Genomic DNA, 19,363 nt, shown 5'->3' on the forward strand with positions numbered 1-19,363 from the left:
AAAAAGTATCTGTTTATGAGCACTTAAATGGTTGATGTGTGTTTGCTCTCAGGAACACACACCAGAATACAATACACACACACTGCCCGTCAACTGTAAAGTGCACTCATATGAAGAATTAGGCATGCAACTCTTTAAAAAGAAACTACAAAGCAATGATGGAGAAAGGATCAACTTTTAGCTTGGGATTTTGTTTCTGAATGAGAATGACGCACACAGAGAGACACTCCTAGATCAACATGTCTGTGTGTTTCACACTTGATGGGGCATGTGGGTATTTTCTACTGGTTCATAAAAAGTAAAAAATGCCCATCAGCCTACACTCGTGCAATTATTAATGTGTGTTTATTTCATGCTGGGGTGGATACCTAAAACAGAGCTAAACCTGTAGATTTTTTTAAAATCACTAATTAAATTGTGGGGGGATATGACTGGTAACAATGACCACATTGGAATGCTTTACTGTCACCATCAAACTTATACTGGCCACTAAAATGCTAAATATGTAAAATGGCAACTGGGATTCTCAAGGATTCCAGGACATCTGTAAACTGTGCAGAAGAGCCTTGGGGACTACATTAACCCTGCATGTTATCCACTGTAGTATGAAAAGGAAAACTCATTGTAAGCTTGAAAATACCAGACATATTATTATAAATGAGTATGTCTGCAGGAATACAAAACTGGTAATTACTAGGGCTGTGTCTTCTCTGCAACTACCCAGCATGAACACTGAAGCTGCACAGAATTCGGCCTTCTGAGATTCGCTGCTTTCGTTATTTGAAAATCCATTCTCTGGCCCCTGAATGATTGGAGGGGCACGCTAAAGTAGCTACATGTTAGCCACCACCTTGTCAAGAGACTTGCAACAGTCTGTGCTAGCGAAGCAGCAAAATTCAAATAATTCTTTAATTATCTAATAAATGGGGCTAACTCACCATAGTTAACACCGGTATACAGTTTGATCTCTTCTAAAGACACCAGACTTGGAACCCTGAAGAACACACAATGTATACAAGCTGCTTAAACAAAAAGACATGATGCCATGAATGTGACTTTATCATCAATTTTTCGTAATCGCATTAGTCATTGTTAAAACGTCTGAAAACAAAAAACAGCCTCCACTAAGACTTTAAGACACACCTTCAATAAACAGTACATGGGGCATAGTTAAATTGTGGAGCTCCCTGCCCCAGGATGTGCTGATGGCTGCCTTCTTGGAAGGCTTTAAGAGGGGAGTGGACATGTTCATGGAGGATAGGGCTATCCATGGCAGCTTGTCAAAATGAATACCAGTCATGCTGCATATCAATTATCTCCAGGATCAGAGGAGCGTGCCCATTGTATTAGGTGCTGTGAAACATAGGCAGGATGCCGCTGCAGTCGACTTGTTTGTGGGCTTCCTAGAGGCACCTGGTTGGCCATTGTGTGAACAGACTGCTGGACTTGATGGGCCTTGGTCTGATCCCAGCATTGCTGTTCTTATTGGTACAGAACGAGCCTTGGATACTCACTGTGAAGGCTCCTTATGCTCTGGAATACGGAGGTCATCTGAAGGTGGGTGTTTCCGTTCCTCTTGCTTCTGGGAGGCAGGACTAAATTTTGACTTCCTGTCCCTAGGGAAACGCCCCCTCATTTCCAGTTTAAAACTTTCCGAGCTATAGGGTAGAAAAAACACCTAAACTCCTTTTTTTTTTTTAAGACAGGAAGGTATCAGGTGAAAAAACAACAGTAACTGTAAGGAGTAACAACAAGTGTTTGACCAAGAGCCATAGCTCAACTGTAGATAAGGAAAAAAATTGCTAGATCCCCAAATGAGCCAGCAATTCCTGAACTGATTTGCAAAATTTTGAAGAGGCAGGCCAGATGACCTCCGTATTCCAGAGCAGAAGGAGCCTTCACAGTGAGTATCCAAGGCTCATTCTCGCTCTGGAAGAGGAGGTCATCTGTAAGCTGGGACTTACAAGAGCTGTCCCCGGCCTGGGTGGGTTATGAATTTTGCAGAATGCTCTGAAGGACTCTGCGGCCAAAGACAGCGTCCGCAGAAGCGAACAGATTCAATTTATAATGGTGAACGAACGTGGATACGGACAACCACGTCGCCGCCTTGCATATTTCCTCTAGGGAAGCCTGTTGGTGGAAGGCTGCCGTGGTGGCGGCACTCCTAACGGAGTGGGCTGTGATACCCTGCGGCACGGCCAACCTGTTGGAGCTATAGGCCTGAGTGATGCAGGATCTAATGGTGCGACTTATTGCTGCACGTGACATTGGTTTGCCTTTGTTTGGAGCTGACAAGTTGATGAACAGGGATTCAGATGTCCTAATGTCTTTGGTGCGAGAGATGTAAATTTTAAGCGCCCTTCTGAGAACTAGTGTATGCCACTCTCTTTCTTTGGGGGGTTGGGGGTTGGGGCAGAAGGAGGGTAGCACTATGTCTTGTTCTCTATGGAATTTGGTGTTGACCTTTGGGAGAAAAGACGGATCAGGGCGAAGGACCACCTTATCCCTATGGAAGGTACATAATTTGGGTCTAACCAAGAGGGCCCCAAATTCTGAGACCCTTCGAGCCGAAGTAACGGCTGTCAGGAATAAAACCTTCATTCTTAGATGTCTTAAGTCGGTAGATCGTAAGGGTTTGAAAGGTGTCTTGGTGAGAGTGGATAAAACCGTGTGGAGACTCCAAGTGGGGAATCTATGGGCAACTGCAGGGGAGGATAGACTGACCCCTCTGAGGAAGGCCTTTACATGTGGATGTCTAGTGATTAGAATGCCTGAGATCTTGGGGACCAAGGTGGCTATTGCTGCAAGTTGTCAGCGTAGGGTGGCTGGTTTGAGCCCCTGTAGACGTCCGTCTTGGAGAAAAGACAACAAGTGAGAAACTCGGGGGTTTAGAGGGTTCACGTGCTTGCGACTGCACCATCTAACGAAGGCCTTCCAGGTTGTGCCATAGATGCAACGCGTAGATGGACGTCGAGACGCGACGATGGTATCCGCGATGTCTGGATCATAGCCTAAAGCTAAGAGCCTGTCCCTCTCAACGGCCATGCGGTTAAGCGATACAACCCGGATCTGGGTGGCAGATGGGACCCTGTTTGAGTAGATCTTGTCGCACTGGAAGTTGCCAGGGGTCGCAGACCGACATCTCCACTAGAGTTGGAAACCAGGGACGCTTTGGCCAGAAGGGCGCGATCAGTATGATTGATGCTTTCAGGAGCTTACCCGTCTCAATACTCTGGGGATGAGGGGAAGGGGAGGGAAGGCGTAGAGGAGAACCTTGGGCCACGGAGATAGTAGAGCATTCGTCATTTCTGCTTGGGGATGTTGGTACCGGGTAAAGAATCTTGGAAGCTGGTGGTTGGTAGCTGACGCAAAAAGGTCTACCTGAGGGAAGCCCAGGCGCTAGGAAAGAAGAAGAAAGGTGTCCGGATGTAGTGACCACTCTGACTCGTCCAGAGCTCGTCTGCTCAGCCAGTCCGCTAGTGTATTGACTATCCCCTGGATGTGCTCCGCGGAGATGGAGGCGAGATGGACCTCCGCCCAGGATAGAATGAACTTGGCCTCCCTGTGTAGGTTCAGGGACCAAGAGCCCCCCTGCTTGTTTATGTGTGCTTTCACTGCCACATTGTCGGTCCTGATAAGAATGTGTTGGTTTCTGACTTGGGCATGAAAGTGCTACAGGGCCATACGAATGGCTCCGATTTCCAGGGCATTGATGTTCATAAGCCGCTCCTTCGAGTTCCAGAGTCCCTGAGCTGGCTGGTTGAGGAGGGTAGCTCCCCAGCCCGTGAGGGACGCGTTGGTGAACAGCTGGATTGGAGCAGGGGTGATGTATTGAAGACCCTGGGACAGATTGCTGGGGCAGGCCCACCATCGCAGACTTGACTTGATGGCTTTGGGGAGGACTAGACGTTTGCGAGACCTGAATGAAATCTCCCTTTGGTACGGGCGAAGAAACCACTGCAGTGACCTGGCATGGAGTCTGGCCCACCGAACGGCCGGGATGGTGGAAATCATAAGTCCCTGTAGTTTTGCCAGATTGATAATCTGATAATCTGAGATGACTTGGAAAGAAGAGTGAACTTGGCCATGGATGAGATCTTGGCTACCTTGTCCTCCAGAAGCGACAGAGTATTGGAGACTGTATCTATGTAGACGCCCAGGTGAAGCAGATGTTGGGAAGGAGAAAGATGGCTCTTTTTCCTGTTTATCAAAAAGCCATGGGATTCTAAAAGCTCCATGACAGCCATCGTGTGGCTGAGGCAAAGATCCCTTGATGACGCACAGATCAGATTGTCATCTAAATAGGGGTGCAGCTGTATCCCCTTCTGTCGAGCCCGGGCTACCAAGGTCATGAGGACCTTCATGAAAACTTGAGGGGCTGATGACAAGCCGAAAGGGAGCGCCCGGAACTGGTAGTGCCTGTGTTGAAAACGGAATCGGAGGAATTTCCGATGGAGGGGATGGATGTCATGGCCCAGGCTTCAACAGGCGAAGCACCATCAGAGGAAGAGCCTGAGCAGGGAGAAATAACGGGCATTGCACCTCAGGCAGCTGAGAATGCAGGGCAGGGCGAAGGGCAACAGGTAGGAGTAAACACCAGCCCTGCTGAGGATTTGGAAGTAAACACAGAATCACCTCCTTCGGCACAACCAGATGCAGCTATAACTCCACAGAAGCAGGACCCACCCAGCTCACCTGAAGACACTCAACAACAGCAAAGGCAAAAAGGAAGAATGCAGTTACAAAGTAAAAGGAGAAGTGCGCGTTTACAGGCACTAAGGAGACGGCTCCAAGACTGTGAGTTGTCTGAGTATGAGACCTAAGGCAAAGGGAAACAGCTTAAAACCAGGCTTGGAACAGACAGACGTTGCGAAAGCAATTGTTGCAAAAGGATCTCTGACTTTTGTTGCTGACGCTCCTAGACTTTGTTAAACGGACTTCTGACCCTTGGACCGGACTTTTGACTTCCCCTCTGCACGCCGACTTTATTTTGGTTTCCAGCTCCTGGCGGGACTCCCCCGGATTCCTGCATTCCGGAGATAACAGCCTGCTCTCAAGACCAGTAGCCGGCAGTAACCCGAGACGACCTGGCCTAGCACAATGGATCATGATATGCAGGTACGCTTCCTGCAAGTCGATGGATGCTAGGAAGTCTTGTAGTCGCAGAGCCTCTGAGATCGAACGAAGAGTCTCCATCCTGAAGCGCCTCCGGTGGATGTGCCGTAGTTGCCATGGATCAAGCTGCGAAGGCCATTGTGTCTAAAGAGGAGTCTGCCAGAAAGGACCCAGCTTTCAGAATTCTAGAAACTCCCTCCAGAGCGTTTCTGTCATCCTCTGGAATAAATTGTCCCAGTTTTCTGGTCCAGACTATTGCCGCACGAGAGACAAGAGTCAGGAGCTGCATTTAAGTCAAGGGCTGCTAATGTCTTAGATAGTAAAGATTGATAGTCATCAGGGCTAAATAATCTAAGTTGTTTTTCCTCAGTGGTGAGGTCCTCTCCTTCAGATGAGAACTTGTCTTCCTCCCTCTCATCGTCAGAGGAGGCAGGAGAAAAGGTGACAGTGGCAGAGGCTGATTTGACCGGGGGGGGGCTTAAGGGCTGCCTTGGTAAGCCACTGGCTCCCTCCCTCCCTTTGAGGTGGTTGGGAACTGGGGCCCTCCCCAGGGTCACTGACGGAAGGCTCAGAGGAATCGCGGATAGAGGAGGTCGGGGAAGAGAGCTGCACTGCCCTGATGCCTTCTATGAAGGCATCCTTAATAAGAGCAGAGCGCTCCGCTTTAAGGGACAGTAGTCCCACCACTTCTATGGCGGCTAAAGAGGAAAGCGCGTTACCCTCCGAGGAGGAAGTTAGCACCTTACCGGCTGAAGCGTTCTCCATGTGTGCGGGTTGAGGCACGGCCGGGGCCGCCGGCTCTGCAGGGACCGCCGGGGTCTCCGACACCTTCGTTGCGGGTAAAAGCCGCTGCGGCACTGCCGCGGCAAGGGAGCGGGGAGCAATAGGCGCACGAACTCTTTTAGCGCCCTTAGCCTGAGCCGCGTCGGCTCCTTTTCTCTTAAGGGAACAGTCTCCCCGCTTCTTCTTGCCCTTCCCCTTAGAGCCACCGGAGTGGCTGCCAGGGGGCTTATGCTGGACTTGCGGGGCTGTGACAAGCAAGCCTGGTTTCAAATCCTCCTGAGCAATAAAGGCGTCAGGATGAACGTCCGCCATTTTGATTTTGGCGGGAAACCTGACTAAACAGCCTAGTCACAAACTAAATAGCCAGAGAACAGATAGCAGAGACAGGAGGATGACAGAAAATAGAATCAGAATTTAGAGTAGAAATAGAAAGTAGAAAATAGTCTTTTTTAAAGAAGAATTAGCAGAGAGCTGCTGACAGAGCCTGCTCTCCCAATGCGAGGCAAGAAAGAATTGGAAATGAGGAGGCGTTTCCCTAGGGACAGGAAGTCAAAATTTAGTCCTGCCTCCCAGAAGCAAGAGGAACGGAAACACCCAGCTTACAGATGACGTCCTCTTCCAGAGCGAGAAAGGACAAATGCCTGTTCATGTGGGATCCTTGTGAGATGTAACTAAACTGTGGTCAAAGGCTCCAAAGCCAGGGGTTTTCCACAAAAACCCCTTTCAGATAACTAATCCAGCTGCAAGAGAGACCCCACCATCAGCAGAAACGGAGACAATGAGTGTCATCAAAGCCTTGCCTGACTCTGTGGGAGGATCCACAGAGTGCTAACTTGGCAAGGATTTCTTTTACTGTTTGACCTGGGCAGCTGTGTGCAAAAAGACTTTTTCCTAGACATGCAAAAAGAAGCCCGGTGGCACCTCAAAGACTAACAAAATTTATATCAAAATCCAAGAGCACAAACCATGTAATACATTTTATTATGGCTAACCAAATGTCATAAAACAGTGAGCAAGCTTTCCAGTTCTCCAGAGCTCTTTGAGTCTTTTTTTTCTTTCCGTAAAGTCACAGCTGACCTCTGGCAACCTGAAGGGTTTTCGAGGCAAGAGACATTCGAAGGTGGCTTGCCATTGCCTACCTCCCAACCCTGGTATTTCTTGAAGGTCTCCCATGCAAATACTAACCAGGGTCAGGGCTGTGTGACAGGGCTGTCGCCCAGCAAGCTTCCATGGTGCGAGTGGGGATTTGAACCTGGGTTTCCCAGGTCCTAGTCTGACACCTTAAACACTACACCACGCTGGCTCTCTTTCTAGGAGTCTAGATATTACAAAAAAATTAAACATGTATAACAAGTGGGGGGAATGCCTCAGGACATGATGCCAAGTCCTGTTCAAGCCTGCATTGTGTGTTGGATGCAGAGCAGATTCAAATGGCACATCATCAGATGTTCTGAACCACACAGATTAACGGCAGAATAAGGTGCTGCTGGAGTTTTCTTTTATGTTGCTGCAATTAACTCATATGGGCACCTGTTCTTAGTTTCATGCACATAATTTTGGGTAATACCAAACGGCACCTCAAGAGTAAGAGACCTAAAGCCTTCCATTCTGGACTATGTAGATTTCCAAGTCAACAGTCATTAGTTGTCGCTCTTATACAGGTTAACATCTGATTGCTTAACACAGCTCAATGAATGAGCTGGGGTACATTTCCACAGCCCAGGTGCCAGGCACTCACATTTTCTGAGATAGCAAATACAAACAGATCTCATATTTTCAAGACACAGGAGGCAGTGTGAAGCATAGCTCTCTGGTAAAGCAGAGCGCCAGAGTACAAGGATAAGCAGGTATACATGTGACTATAGGATTTTCTGTATATGTTTTGACTACTTGGTATTTCCAAGCTGATAGAACTCAGTGGAACTTACACAATATCGGCCTGGGAAGATTCTTCCCAGACAGTCTATTTTTTAATCTATACAGAGTAATGCTTACTTACAGGTGAGGTACTCTCTCTCCTTTCAAAGAATGCAGAATGTTCCCCGACCCAATCAGGCAGTTGTGCACTATCGTGAGAGACTGCTGCACATCATCTCTGAAAGCAAACATCAAGTCTATTTCAGTTTTTAAGATATGCATGGGCAAGTGGAGGGCTTCTTTGCTGACATGACTGTATTGTACAGATCTTTACTACATTCAGACTACTACAGAATATTCTTGGATAACCATGCAATTACTGAGTTCCAGGTGTCTGAAAAATAGAGGTCAAGGAAGACATAGAACTTCTGTTTTTCTCCCCCACAATTCTGCTTTCCCAAAGCAAAGCAAACCGCTTCCCCCAACCACCCCCCCAAAGTATCTCCTCACAGAGCAATTAGCAGCTTTGGCAAAGAGGGGAGAGAACGAGACCGTTAAACCTTCACCAACATTGTACCCTTCTCCAAATCACACAAGGGGAGGTTGATGCGAGAAGTATGTCTTTCATGCTCACTGCTTTAAAGCCTTCTGCTGCTGCCACTGTCAACCATCCATGGGGGGCGGGGATGAGCAGTGGCAGGAAATTTTAAGCAGGAAGCACAAAGGCCCACTTCCTGCTTCAACTTTACAGCCCCCCACCCAACATCCAGCTGATTGAGCATCTGGCTAGGAGGAGGATTGGGAAAGGAGGAGGTGATTGAGAAAAGGGAGGAGAAAAGGGAAAAATGGAGGAAGGGAGAAATTGTGGGGACGGATGGGATTTCCCTCCCCTGAAAGTTTTGTGGGTCCCTCTCTTGTAGTTTTTCTAAAACAGATGCAGCACTCCATGAGCAAGAGCTGACTTGGGCTGTTACCCCTACTAGACCAGTTTCATGACTGTGGTCAAATTGTATTAGATGAAGGCAAAAATATTTAATTGCCCTTACAACCAGAAATTGTTTTTTAAATACTGACAGTTAATTGGAAGAGTTATTCATATCTTAAAAACAAACTATTCCAACTGACTGATAAGAAGCATGAGCTTCAACATAGAAATTACCCAATTTACATCTCAGTGGAGCCATTATGTCACTGAGGGCCATTTCCACACAGGTTGTCCACACCGGGTTCATGTTAGTGGGAAGTATTTTTTCCCTGCTTCCCCACATCATCATAGTGCATTCAGGCACTTCCCGGGGTTCCCTTGGCTTTCCCCCAGCCTTTCTCAAGCCAGCTTTGCTGTGAAGTCTTTGGAAAGATATAACAATATGAAATGTTGACATAACAATATGGAATTTGGAAAAAAAATTGGCCTCGGGGAGGGGAGTGGCTGCTTTCGAGAAACTGGGGAAGGGAAACTGTGGGGAAATCTGCCATGTGGAATCCTCATTGCCACTGCACAATATCAGCAGCTACACTGGCAACAGTGAGCCCACACAAGCCAGGGGGAAACCACCTATATTTGGAATGGGCATATGAAAAACACTGTTTGTACTTTTACAGCTATCTTTGTAGTACATTTCTATATTGTCCTTCCTCCAAGGAGTTCTAAGAAGCATTTTATCATTAGAACAACTCTATAAGATTGACAGGCCCAAGGTCACACAGCAAGCTTCATGGAAAACTGGGGGCTTGAAACCAGGTTTCCAACATACTATGTCCACCATTATAGTCATAACACCACACTGGCTATCTCTCAGAAATCACCGGAATTCTGAGCAGGGAACTCAAATCTCAGTGCAGTCATGAAGTCACAGGAAGGACTTGGGCAAGCTACCATCCCTGAGGGACAAAAAATAACATGTGCACAGGATAATCATTTGCTGTCCTGTGTACCAATAAGCATGTACACACCAGAGGGACCTGGAGAGACAGAAGGAGACAGTAAACATGATTGTCACTGCAAAACATGCAAATATGCCCACATCAGTAATATGGGACTACTTTACAGGGCTGCTGTAAAGAGCTGTAGATTAAATACCTGGCTCACTATTAAAAAAATTCTGTTTCACTTTTAAAAAATCTACACAAACACCCAAGCTGCTAACCAGTCTGAACTGAGGAATCTTTGCCAATCCAAACTGTCCCCGTCAACTCAAAGTAAAACATCGTCACTGACTACCCAGCTACTGACCTGGACATTTCAAGATCTGCATCTGCAAAACGTGCTAGTTTGTCAAGCTCTGGTTGGAGAAAAGAATCCAGCAGGTAGAAAGAAAAAGCTGTCTCTTCAGCTGAAGGAACATGCCACTGGATGTTGAGATTCCGTAGATCACCAGGCTTACCCCAGTCCTGTGAACACAAAACAAGAAGGTGTATTTTGCATTTTAGTGAAAACGCCAGAGTGTTCCTCCTTTAACTCAAGTTCTCAACCACAAGGATGTTACTGCTTATAGTGGATAACAGGGGGTTGCATCACACATTATTAGCAAAGACAGGTCCCATCACAACAAAATTCATGCCAATTAACAATAGCCTGCTTGTGTTCATTGGGAAAACAAACCTTGAAGCAGTTTGGAAATTAAACTGGAAATACTGACAGTTTACTGGTGAGAAGAGTCCTAGTTGATTCTGGTGATTCTTTATTTTTAGATTCTTTTTGGGCAGAGCTCAGATATTTTTCAGAAAATTATCACCATACTTTAAACCCAATCAAAGTGGCTAAGATTCTAAAATGCATGAGATAAATGTAAAATCCAAAATATATTGGGGGGGCTGAATCACTATTTCACTAAATCACTATCTTTCCAAAGCATCTAGTGTAATGCTCTGTCCCAAAACCGGCATTGCTTACGATGAGTAGCCATGTTAGTCTGTCTGCAGCAGCCCCTCCAGAAGATCTCAAGGAGTGTGGTTGCAAGCTTGTATGACGTTTAGTTGCTGTCACCAGGCCATTAAAGGTTTCATAAGCCAAATATTAACATCTCAAATTGTGCCTAGAAAGTCACTGCAACCAGTGCAGCTTGGAACACCAAAGATTCATACATATGATAGAATGGGTAGTAGCACTGCCTGCAATCCCATGACAGTTCAACCAACAAAGATCCTCTTGGAAGTTACTCCAGAATGGGACGATAGGCTCGTTTCTTCTCACCTCTGTGAGAAGTCAACAAGTGAACTGGAAATTCTTATAGTTATGTGAACACAGAGTCTCCCTGATCCTGGGAGATGAAACCCTCTTTAAAAGGAGAAGTCATCATGATTTACAACAGTCAAGGTTCTATGCATAGCCACTACCATAACATTAAGACAGTTTGTAGAATTGTGGTCTTTGGTGGTGCAGAATCTGATTTACCATAGTGCAGTGAGCACACAGATGCAGACGCTTTCAGCTAAATACATACGCAACAGAACCAACAAACAGAAGCCTGTTGCAACTTATTTTGAAATGAGAAAGGGAGTCACTCCATTTAACAATTCAATTTCAAGGAAATCTGAAGTAGCATCAGCCCCCCCCCCTTTAAGTCCCACTGGCCTACTGATAACCTTGTCATGGCCTGCACATCAAACAAGATTGCTTTTCTGTTGTTACATGGAATCTCAAGTGAAAATAATGTCACCCTTTTGTTTTGATTTGTTCCAATTTATGGTTTAATATCCTGCTAATGTTTTATTTTTTAATTATTTTATTAAATTTATATCCCGCCCTCCCAGAAAAACCGGGCTCATACTTATAATTTTAAAAAATGATTTTTTTTCCTTTTGGTCAAAAGTTGATCTTGGCCATTTCACAACTACAATAGGTCTTAGGCAAATTATGGATGCATGAAAGATTTCTCCTCAACCAACCACATTTTAGAGTTTCCGCATATCACTACCAGATGGGCACTCTTTCAAATCAGCTCACTGTTGAACGAAACCATCTAGGCCTAATTTTAAAAAGCTCAGTCACACAGCAGTCCCAACTACAGGCATGCAGTCACAAGGAAAATATGGGATCAGGTAATTATAGCTGAAGAAAGTATCATTGTGATTATGGAAATGGCTGATGTCTATTAATCCTCATGCCTCAAAATGCTTATGTAGACAAAAGGATATCGGGTGAACCAGCTCCAGTTAAATGGGAGTCAGCCTTTGCATGGTATCCCTTAACAGTAGCTGTATATAAAGCCAAAGCCATTTCACATTTAAATAAAATAAACTTGCATGTATATCACATTTTTTTTTTACCAAAGAAAGAAGGAATATATATATATATATATATATAGATATAGATATAGATATAGAGATATAGAGATATAGAGATATAGATATAGATATATTCCATATACCCCATGAGTTTCTATAATATGAAACAACCTTTAGCTATCAAGAAAATCTCCGATTTATTTAGTAATAAGCTTTCTATTTTACTCTTGATTTTTCATAAATTGCACCAACTCTAAGACAGAGCAGGTTAGAGATAGCATGAAAAGAACATAAAATAAAAAAACTACTGGAAAAGAATAGACAATGCAGACATCTACATTCATAGCATCTTTCAATTACACTTTCCATAGCCATTTGCAGTGGGGACATAGCTTCAAATAAAAGCAAATATAATAATCATTTAGTACTTATAATTTAAAAAAGTTTAATTGTCTAATCCTAAATAAGTTAAAATCCTTGCCTTGATAGGAAAGTATTCAGAAAGAGGCTTGTCAAAACCACCTGGCACACTGCAGTATTCTGTGGGGTAGATAAGTGTAGTAGAACGAAGAAGATGATGCAGTAGGTTACAAGACAGAATGTAACCCTGCTTACAGGTTAAGTGGAGGCTTCGCTGAAGAATCTTCACAAGCTGCTCACTGTACGGTAGCAACTGCTTCCCATCCACACGAGTGATCTAATCAAAGAATGCAAACGCCAGAAATGTAAATATACAACAGTGAATCCATACCATTAATAAACCATTACATTGCAAGAACAAGAGGTTTTAGGACAGTCTGGATCTTCTCTCTTTACGCCAACTCCCACAGCACTTCTTCTGGGCTGTCTCCAGACTTGGGTCTCTCTTTAGGAATATTTTGGGGCTACAAATCTCTGCAAGTATATGTACTTGGTTCCTAATTTCATTGCATTGGCCAATGAATAGGTGTTCCTCTCCCATGCAACTTGTACTTTGTCAGAACTGGCAGTACTAAGAACCATCACCACCCTTTGCACTGCGGCTCTTGACTTCCTACTAGACGCCAACTGCCAAATGTTTAATATGTGGAACCAGGCGCCAAAACTGGTATTGTTTATGATGGATAGCTATGTTAGTCTGTCTGTAGCAGTAGAAAAGAGCAAGAGTTCAGTAGCACCTTAAAGACTAACAAAATTTCTAGCAGGGTATGAGCTTTCGTGAGTCACAGCTGAGTTTGGCAAGTTATCTGAAGAAGTGAGGCTGTGGCTCACGAAAGCTCATACCCTGCCAGAAATTTTGTTAGTCATTAAGGTGTTACTGGACTCTTGCTCTTTTCTACTGGTATTGTTTATATAACATTGTGAGACACACATTTCCAGAAACACTGTACCATAATTAGCTGAAAGAACAGGGTGGCAAATTAATAGGTCTTTATAATCCAGGATGCTTATTAGAGGGAAGAGAGGCTTGGGATACAGCTGGAAGTTATGGACTGCAGCTCCTCACCGTGGCATGACTTCTGCATGGAAACATAACACTGGAGTGCTGGGTGGGGGCAGCCGCCCAGCCACAAGGACAGTGGGGAACAACATGACAGCTGCTGACACCCCATCTAACAAGACAGCCTCTAACCACAGTGGGTCAAAGGAAGTCAATGGGCAAACATAAGAACATAAGATAAAGCCATGCTGGATCAGACCTAGGTCCATCAAGTCCAGCAGTCTGCTCACACAGTGGCCAACCAGGTGCCTCTAGGAAGCCCCCAAACAAGATGACTGCAGCTGCACCATCCTGCCAGTGTTCCAAAGCACCTGATATAATAGGCCTGCTCCTCTGATCCTGGAGAGAACAGGTATGCCTCATGACTAGTATCCATTTTAACTAATAGACATGAATAACCCTCTCCTCCATGAACATGTCCACTCCCCTCTTAAAACCATCCAAGGTGGCAGCCATCACCACGTCCTGGGGCAGGGAGTTCTACAATTTAACTATGTGTTGTGTGAAGACATTTTTCCTTTTATAAGTTTTGAATCTCTCACCCTCCAGCTTCAACTTTGGTCTTTCCTCCCTTTAGCCCTTCTATAACCAAGTGAGGACCCCAATAGCTGCTGTCCCTAGCAGGACTATGGGCCACTGCACTGGACCCATCAGCAGCAGCAGCCCCTTTTGCATCCTGCCTAGGCAGGATATTTTCAGTCACAATCAATGGATCTGCCCACTTCTATATCACATGGAAGCTCCCATATAAAAACCACTAGGGGCCTTTCACTTTCCCACAAATACTAGTACTTCCCATAATACCTCTGACAAAAGCTGGAGGTTCCACAGGAGCTCCTTATCTAACTCTTCATCGTGTAAGACATCATCATCTAGATAAAAAAAAAATACAGCCCAACCATTATTACACTGAAATACCTACAGCTAAAGCTGCACATGCAAAAGCCTGAGAGATCCAAACAATTGAAGCAATCCCTGACAAACTTGATAAAATGCTCCTGAATACCTAGAAGTACCCTTTTAGCCGCCCTGAGCCCGGCTTGCTGGGAATGAGGGTGGGATACAAATGTAAATAATAAATAAATAAATTTACTTCCCTCACCTTGACACTGGCCTAAAGAATCATATAAAAGGCAGAAGACACAACGGCTCATGGAAAGCTTATATGCGACAGGATGTTTCCTGAAACAGTCAGGCCTGCTTCAGGCAATGGCTCCAGATGAGCAGCTTTGTAGTGGTGGTGGTGTTTTGTTTTGTTTTAATTTCTGTATTAAAGATTTTGTTTTATAAGACACAAGTAAACAGCCACACTCCTCTCTCCCACTCAAGCTGGCCCACAGAGCCAGGTTTCCTTTAGCTCATGCCAGGACAGACAAAATGGGCGGGGTGGTGTGGGATAGAGGGAGTAAAAACCCACCGGACACATCACATTTGCAGGTGTAAACCCACCATTTTTCCAGTGCCCCCCTAAAAATGTTAAGTGCGAATGCAACAAACATGTGTGCATTCTCCAGGGAGCCGTGACTGACTGCAGATCCACATTAGGCCTACATTCAATGGAAAAGCTGTGTTTTCCTTTACATAATGGGTGAAATTTCTTTCAGAGCTTGTAACAGATTCACCACTGTGCATATGGTATGGATACAGGCACCAAGAAGCTAGAACTGGCAGCAGGCTCCTGTACCATGAGCACAGGGTGATGTTCTGCACCTTTGAAGCAGCTCTTTGAACGAAGCAAAGTTAAGATGCTCAAGGTAAGACCAATTAACAACTTATCAAGGCATTCTTCAGCAGCCACTGCAAGCCAAACCATTTTTATGGCTGCTACCAACTTGGCAAGGCAGAACTGAGCAGCAATTTCTAACTACCTGCTAGTCTCCAGGGCATGCAAGCATTTTCTGTGCGTAACTGAACAGACCCTCTTGGAATTAATACTAAACACAGGAAACGATAGGAGATTGTAAAACACAAAGTACACTATATCTTCCAGGAGCAATTTGTGGTTTTTTAAAAAACTATTTTTATGTTTTAAATAGGCAACTCACACTCCATCAAAAATTAGCTTATTACAACACAAAGTGAGATCGGTGAAACTTACTGAGAGTAAGATGTGCTATAACGTTGCAGCAATGGGGAACAAACAGCTTCAAAGACTCCTCAGGACAGCACTGAAAATGTCACAGAGAATCAAATTCTGCATTAAGATATTTCTGCAAACAGGGTGTTTTTTTTTGTTGATGATGTTTTTAATGAGCATCTTAAAGCAATGATTAGGAATGTGCCCAGTGGGCCTGAATTCAGGAGGGTATGAAGTATTTGGGGTTAAGATAAAGAAATCTGCTCTCCAAAGGCCTATAAGAGGGCAGAGGGAATTGGCAAGGAGTTCCAGGGCCAACAAAATGGCGGAACTACAGTCACTCATGGGTGAGCATCTCAACTGGAAAAGAAAGCTGTCTCACTTTCACAGCTGCTCGGCACATGTCAGCGACCATCCGACCAGCAACTCTTGTCTCAAATATATTTGAAATGGCAAAATTAAAAACCTTCTCCAAGGCAACCTAAAGAGAAAAGCAAGAGAGAGAGGAAAAAACACAATGAGATGATTAATCAACTTTGCTTTATGATCTAATTTTATGTCATCAAAAACCACAGCTAATCCAAGCGGAATCTAGTTTCGGCTCAGTCTTGGCCATGATGCAGTGGAGAGATACGCTAGGAGGAGGAAAAGGAACCATGTCTTCACCACTAGCGTTTAGCAATTATTTAGCACACTGGTGACCAAACGTCTCAGCAAATGTGCCATGAGTTGGGTCCAAACCTGGAGAGTGCGCTTACTCGAGTCACCCCAAACATTTCAGTTAATTTTCTTGTTTTCAATACAAGAAAAGGTGTGTGTGTGAATATAAAGGCAGTTATACCAGCTTGTGTCTTATAATAATTAAGTAAAATTAACCTGACAAAAAAGGTTTCTGTTCTTCCATCGTTGGTTACACATACCTTAAATATCTCCTTTGAACACTGCGTGAGAATTGTGCTGAAAGTAGAAGAGAGGCCTAATTCCACCAGACTCTCCAAATGAGTCATCTTTTCTGTTTCAGTCTCTTCTCTTGTTTGCTCCAGCGTGCTGCTTTCTATAAGTCCAAAACATCTAGACAACAAAAATCAAGAAAATGGTCAGCAAAAAATATTACGAATGTCCTGCTGATCTGTCTATGCACTGATGAGATGTAATGGTATCTGCTACACAGGATACCTTTGGCAGGCTTTTAAACAGCAATTCAAGTGTAGAAAGTAGAGAACGGTACCCCCGATAAATAGGTGTGTATGAATCTTTACGCCCTGACCTGGATGGCCCAGGCTAGCCTGATCTCGTCAGATCTCAGAAGCTAAGCAGGGTCAACCCTGATTAGTATTTGGATGGGAGACCACCAAGGAATACCAGGGTTGCTGTGCAGAGGAAGGCACTGGCAAACCACCTCTGTTAGTCTCTTGCCATGAAAACCCCAAAAGGGGTCGCCATAAGTCGGCTGCGACTTGACGGCACTTTACACACACACACAAATCTTTACACGCTACTTCTTTTTTTACCAAGCCACCAATGTGATATTGTGGTGCCCAAGATTGGAGAGACCAAGGTTTCAAACCCTGCTCAGCTGTGAAACACACCAAGTGACCATGGACCAGTCATTTTTTTTCAGCCTAACCCAGCTTAAAGAGCTGTTGCAAGGATAACATGAAGGAGACTACGCATACTGCCTTAGAGGTAAGGCAGGGTACAAGTGTCACAGACAAATTACTAACACGGGTACGTGTATGGGAGTGTGTGGGCAGGCTAGTTAAGCCATTTGCAGCCTACAAAATTTTAATGGATTTATTTGCAAGGCTAATGCAGTTTGATTTATTTTAGAAGGGACTGGTGGGGGGAATCAAGGAAGTACAAGAAATCAAGCTCACTCCAGCCTACTTGGAATCAGCAAGAGAAAAAAGAAGCTTTTCCATGCTTACAGATGCATGGAAGCATTCTGTTTTCGGGCTGCCTACTTCAAAGACTCTTCAGTCTACCAAATGGGTAAAGCAAGAAAAAGGGAAAGCCCCTCTTTTGAAATCTGTGGAACAGGGTCCACATGAGCAGCGGACTCTAATCTCGAGAACCAGATTAGACTCTTCACTCCTCCATATGTAGCCTACAGGGTGACCTTGGACCAGTCACAGTTCTCTCAGAACTCTCTCAGCCTCTTCTACCTCACAAGGTACCAGTTGTGAGGGGGGGGAAGGGAAGGTCATTGTAAGCTGCTTTGAGACTCCCTAAAGGTAGAGAAAATCAGGGTTTAAAAACCAACTCTTCTTCTCTTTTTGAAAGCAGATAAGGAGAGGTGGCAAGGACTGGGGCGTCATTTCTGGATACCACCCTGCTCATCTCCTTGGCTCCACCAACTCCATCATCCTAAGCCAACTAAATGTCTCCTGCAGTCTTCACAGTGTCCATCCATTCCTATCTAGTATAGTTACCAAATGCCAGCTCTCTTTCCCCCCACCCCCCAATCCTCAGCTCAAAACCAACCTGTTTTGTGAAGCCTTTGGGCTTAACCTCACAAAAAGGAGCGACAACACACATGCATACAAACACTCAAGTGAAACAAAACATCCACAGACTCTGCATGTGGCCAGAAAGAGACTATTAAAACATTTGGAGTGTGGATACTTTGCGGAGAGAGGTTTTGGCAGACCTGCAGTATGGGAGAGTAAGATGAGGTATGTGGGAAAGCCTGTAGAGTACAGTTATCATCTCCACTCAGTTTCCCATCACAACTTGCCTGTCCATAAACTGCAGTACAAAATCTTCAAATTCGGCAGTAGCAGAACACAGTTCTCTCTCCACCTACAATTCCAAAGCACAAGGGGAAAATATTTAATGCTTTTCTTTTCTTTTTTTCCTGCCTCAGACATATGACATGCTTCCAAAACTGCAGCTGGAAAATTCACATCAGCAATTTTGTATTTGTTACGATAATCATTACAAAACCTTTGAACATGGGTTTCCTTGGTTACTTGTGCTTCTCTTGAGGCCAGGATGTGCACTTTCGCAAAATAAATCGTGAATCAATCTGCCCACCCACTACAACCTACTCTGACAGATTGTGGCCCTCTGAGGATTCTGATCTTACCCAGCCCCACTGCCTAGGATAGAAGCTGGAACCTTCTGCATGCAAAACCATGAATTCCATCACTGAACTATGACCCTTTCTACTGTGAAATCTGTCCCCCTTTTGACATTTGAGCACCTTTGAGAACACATTTGAGAAAACTTTGACTTTAAATTCCCTCTCCATAAACAACCTAGAGTACACAACTATTTACTATCTTACCACTGTGAGGTCATCTCTCTCTTGTAGTACAGATGAACAATCTACTAAAGGCACAAGAGTAGAAAATGTTGCGATAAACTGGAATGTGATCTAATAGGAAAGATAGAAAGGTTTCACCATGCATCAGATGTACTGGAAGCTGAAAACTTAACTTGCCCCCATAATGGAGTCGAATTGACCCAAAGAAGAAAATTGACCCAAAGTAGAAAAAACTGGTACAGCTTTGCTAGCAATCTTCTAAAACTCCATACTCCACATATTCTTCAACATTAATTAGGTCAGTTGTACTGTAGAACTTGATCTCTCTTGCATCACCTGTAGTTGTCTATAAATTACAGTGTATTTAAGGTGTTGGGTACTTTTACCCCAACTGCAATGAATGGGAAACAAAGGGGCATACAGGCTGAAATTAACAAAACTGTATTTTCTGCCAAAAAAAGAGGAAGTATAGTTTTCCTTTTGGGGGTGAGTAGGAGGATCAAAGCTCAATTCAGCTCCCAAGACTTCTATTTTTATGACATAGTACAGAGGTCAC

At 44.5% G+C, this 19,363-nt stretch overlaps 1 protein-coding gene across 1 annotated transcript in view; it reads right to left on the reverse strand.

Annotated features, from left to right (window-relative positions):
* PSME4 (proteasome activator subunit 4) overlaps positions 1 to 19,363 on the reverse strand; it is a 100,168-nt gene that overhangs the window by 43,226 nt on the left and 37,579 nt on the right. Inside the window, exons 12-21 of the mRNA XM_056853856.1 lie at positions 18,829 to 18,918; positions 18,277 to 18,341; positions 16,460 to 16,610; positions 15,922 to 16,020; positions 15,561 to 15,630; positions 14,267 to 14,334; positions 12,464 to 12,679; positions 9,989 to 10,146; positions 7,898 to 7,993; positions 939 to 994 (exon numbers count right to left, since the gene is read on the reverse strand). Coding sequence (XP_056709834.1) covers positions 939 to 994; positions 7,898 to 7,993; positions 9,989 to 10,146; positions 12,464 to 12,679; positions 14,267 to 14,334; positions 15,561 to 15,630; positions 15,922 to 16,020; positions 16,460 to 16,610; positions 18,277 to 18,341; positions 18,829 to 18,918 — 1,069 coding nt within the window. The remainder of the gene's footprint in view (positions 1 to 938; positions 995 to 7,897; positions 7,994 to 9,988; positions 10,147 to 12,463; positions 12,680 to 14,266; positions 14,335 to 15,560; positions 15,631 to 15,921; positions 16,021 to 16,459; positions 16,611 to 18,276; positions 18,342 to 18,828; positions 18,919 to 19,363) is intronic.

The sequence above is a fragment of the Euleptes europaea genome, chromosome 7 (genome assembly GCF_029931775.1).
Source record: "Euleptes europaea isolate rEulEur1 chromosome 7, rEulEur1.hap1, whole genome shotgun sequence".
NCBI lineage: Eukaryota > Metazoa > Chordata > Lepidosauria > Squamata > Sphaerodactylidae > Euleptes > Euleptes europaea.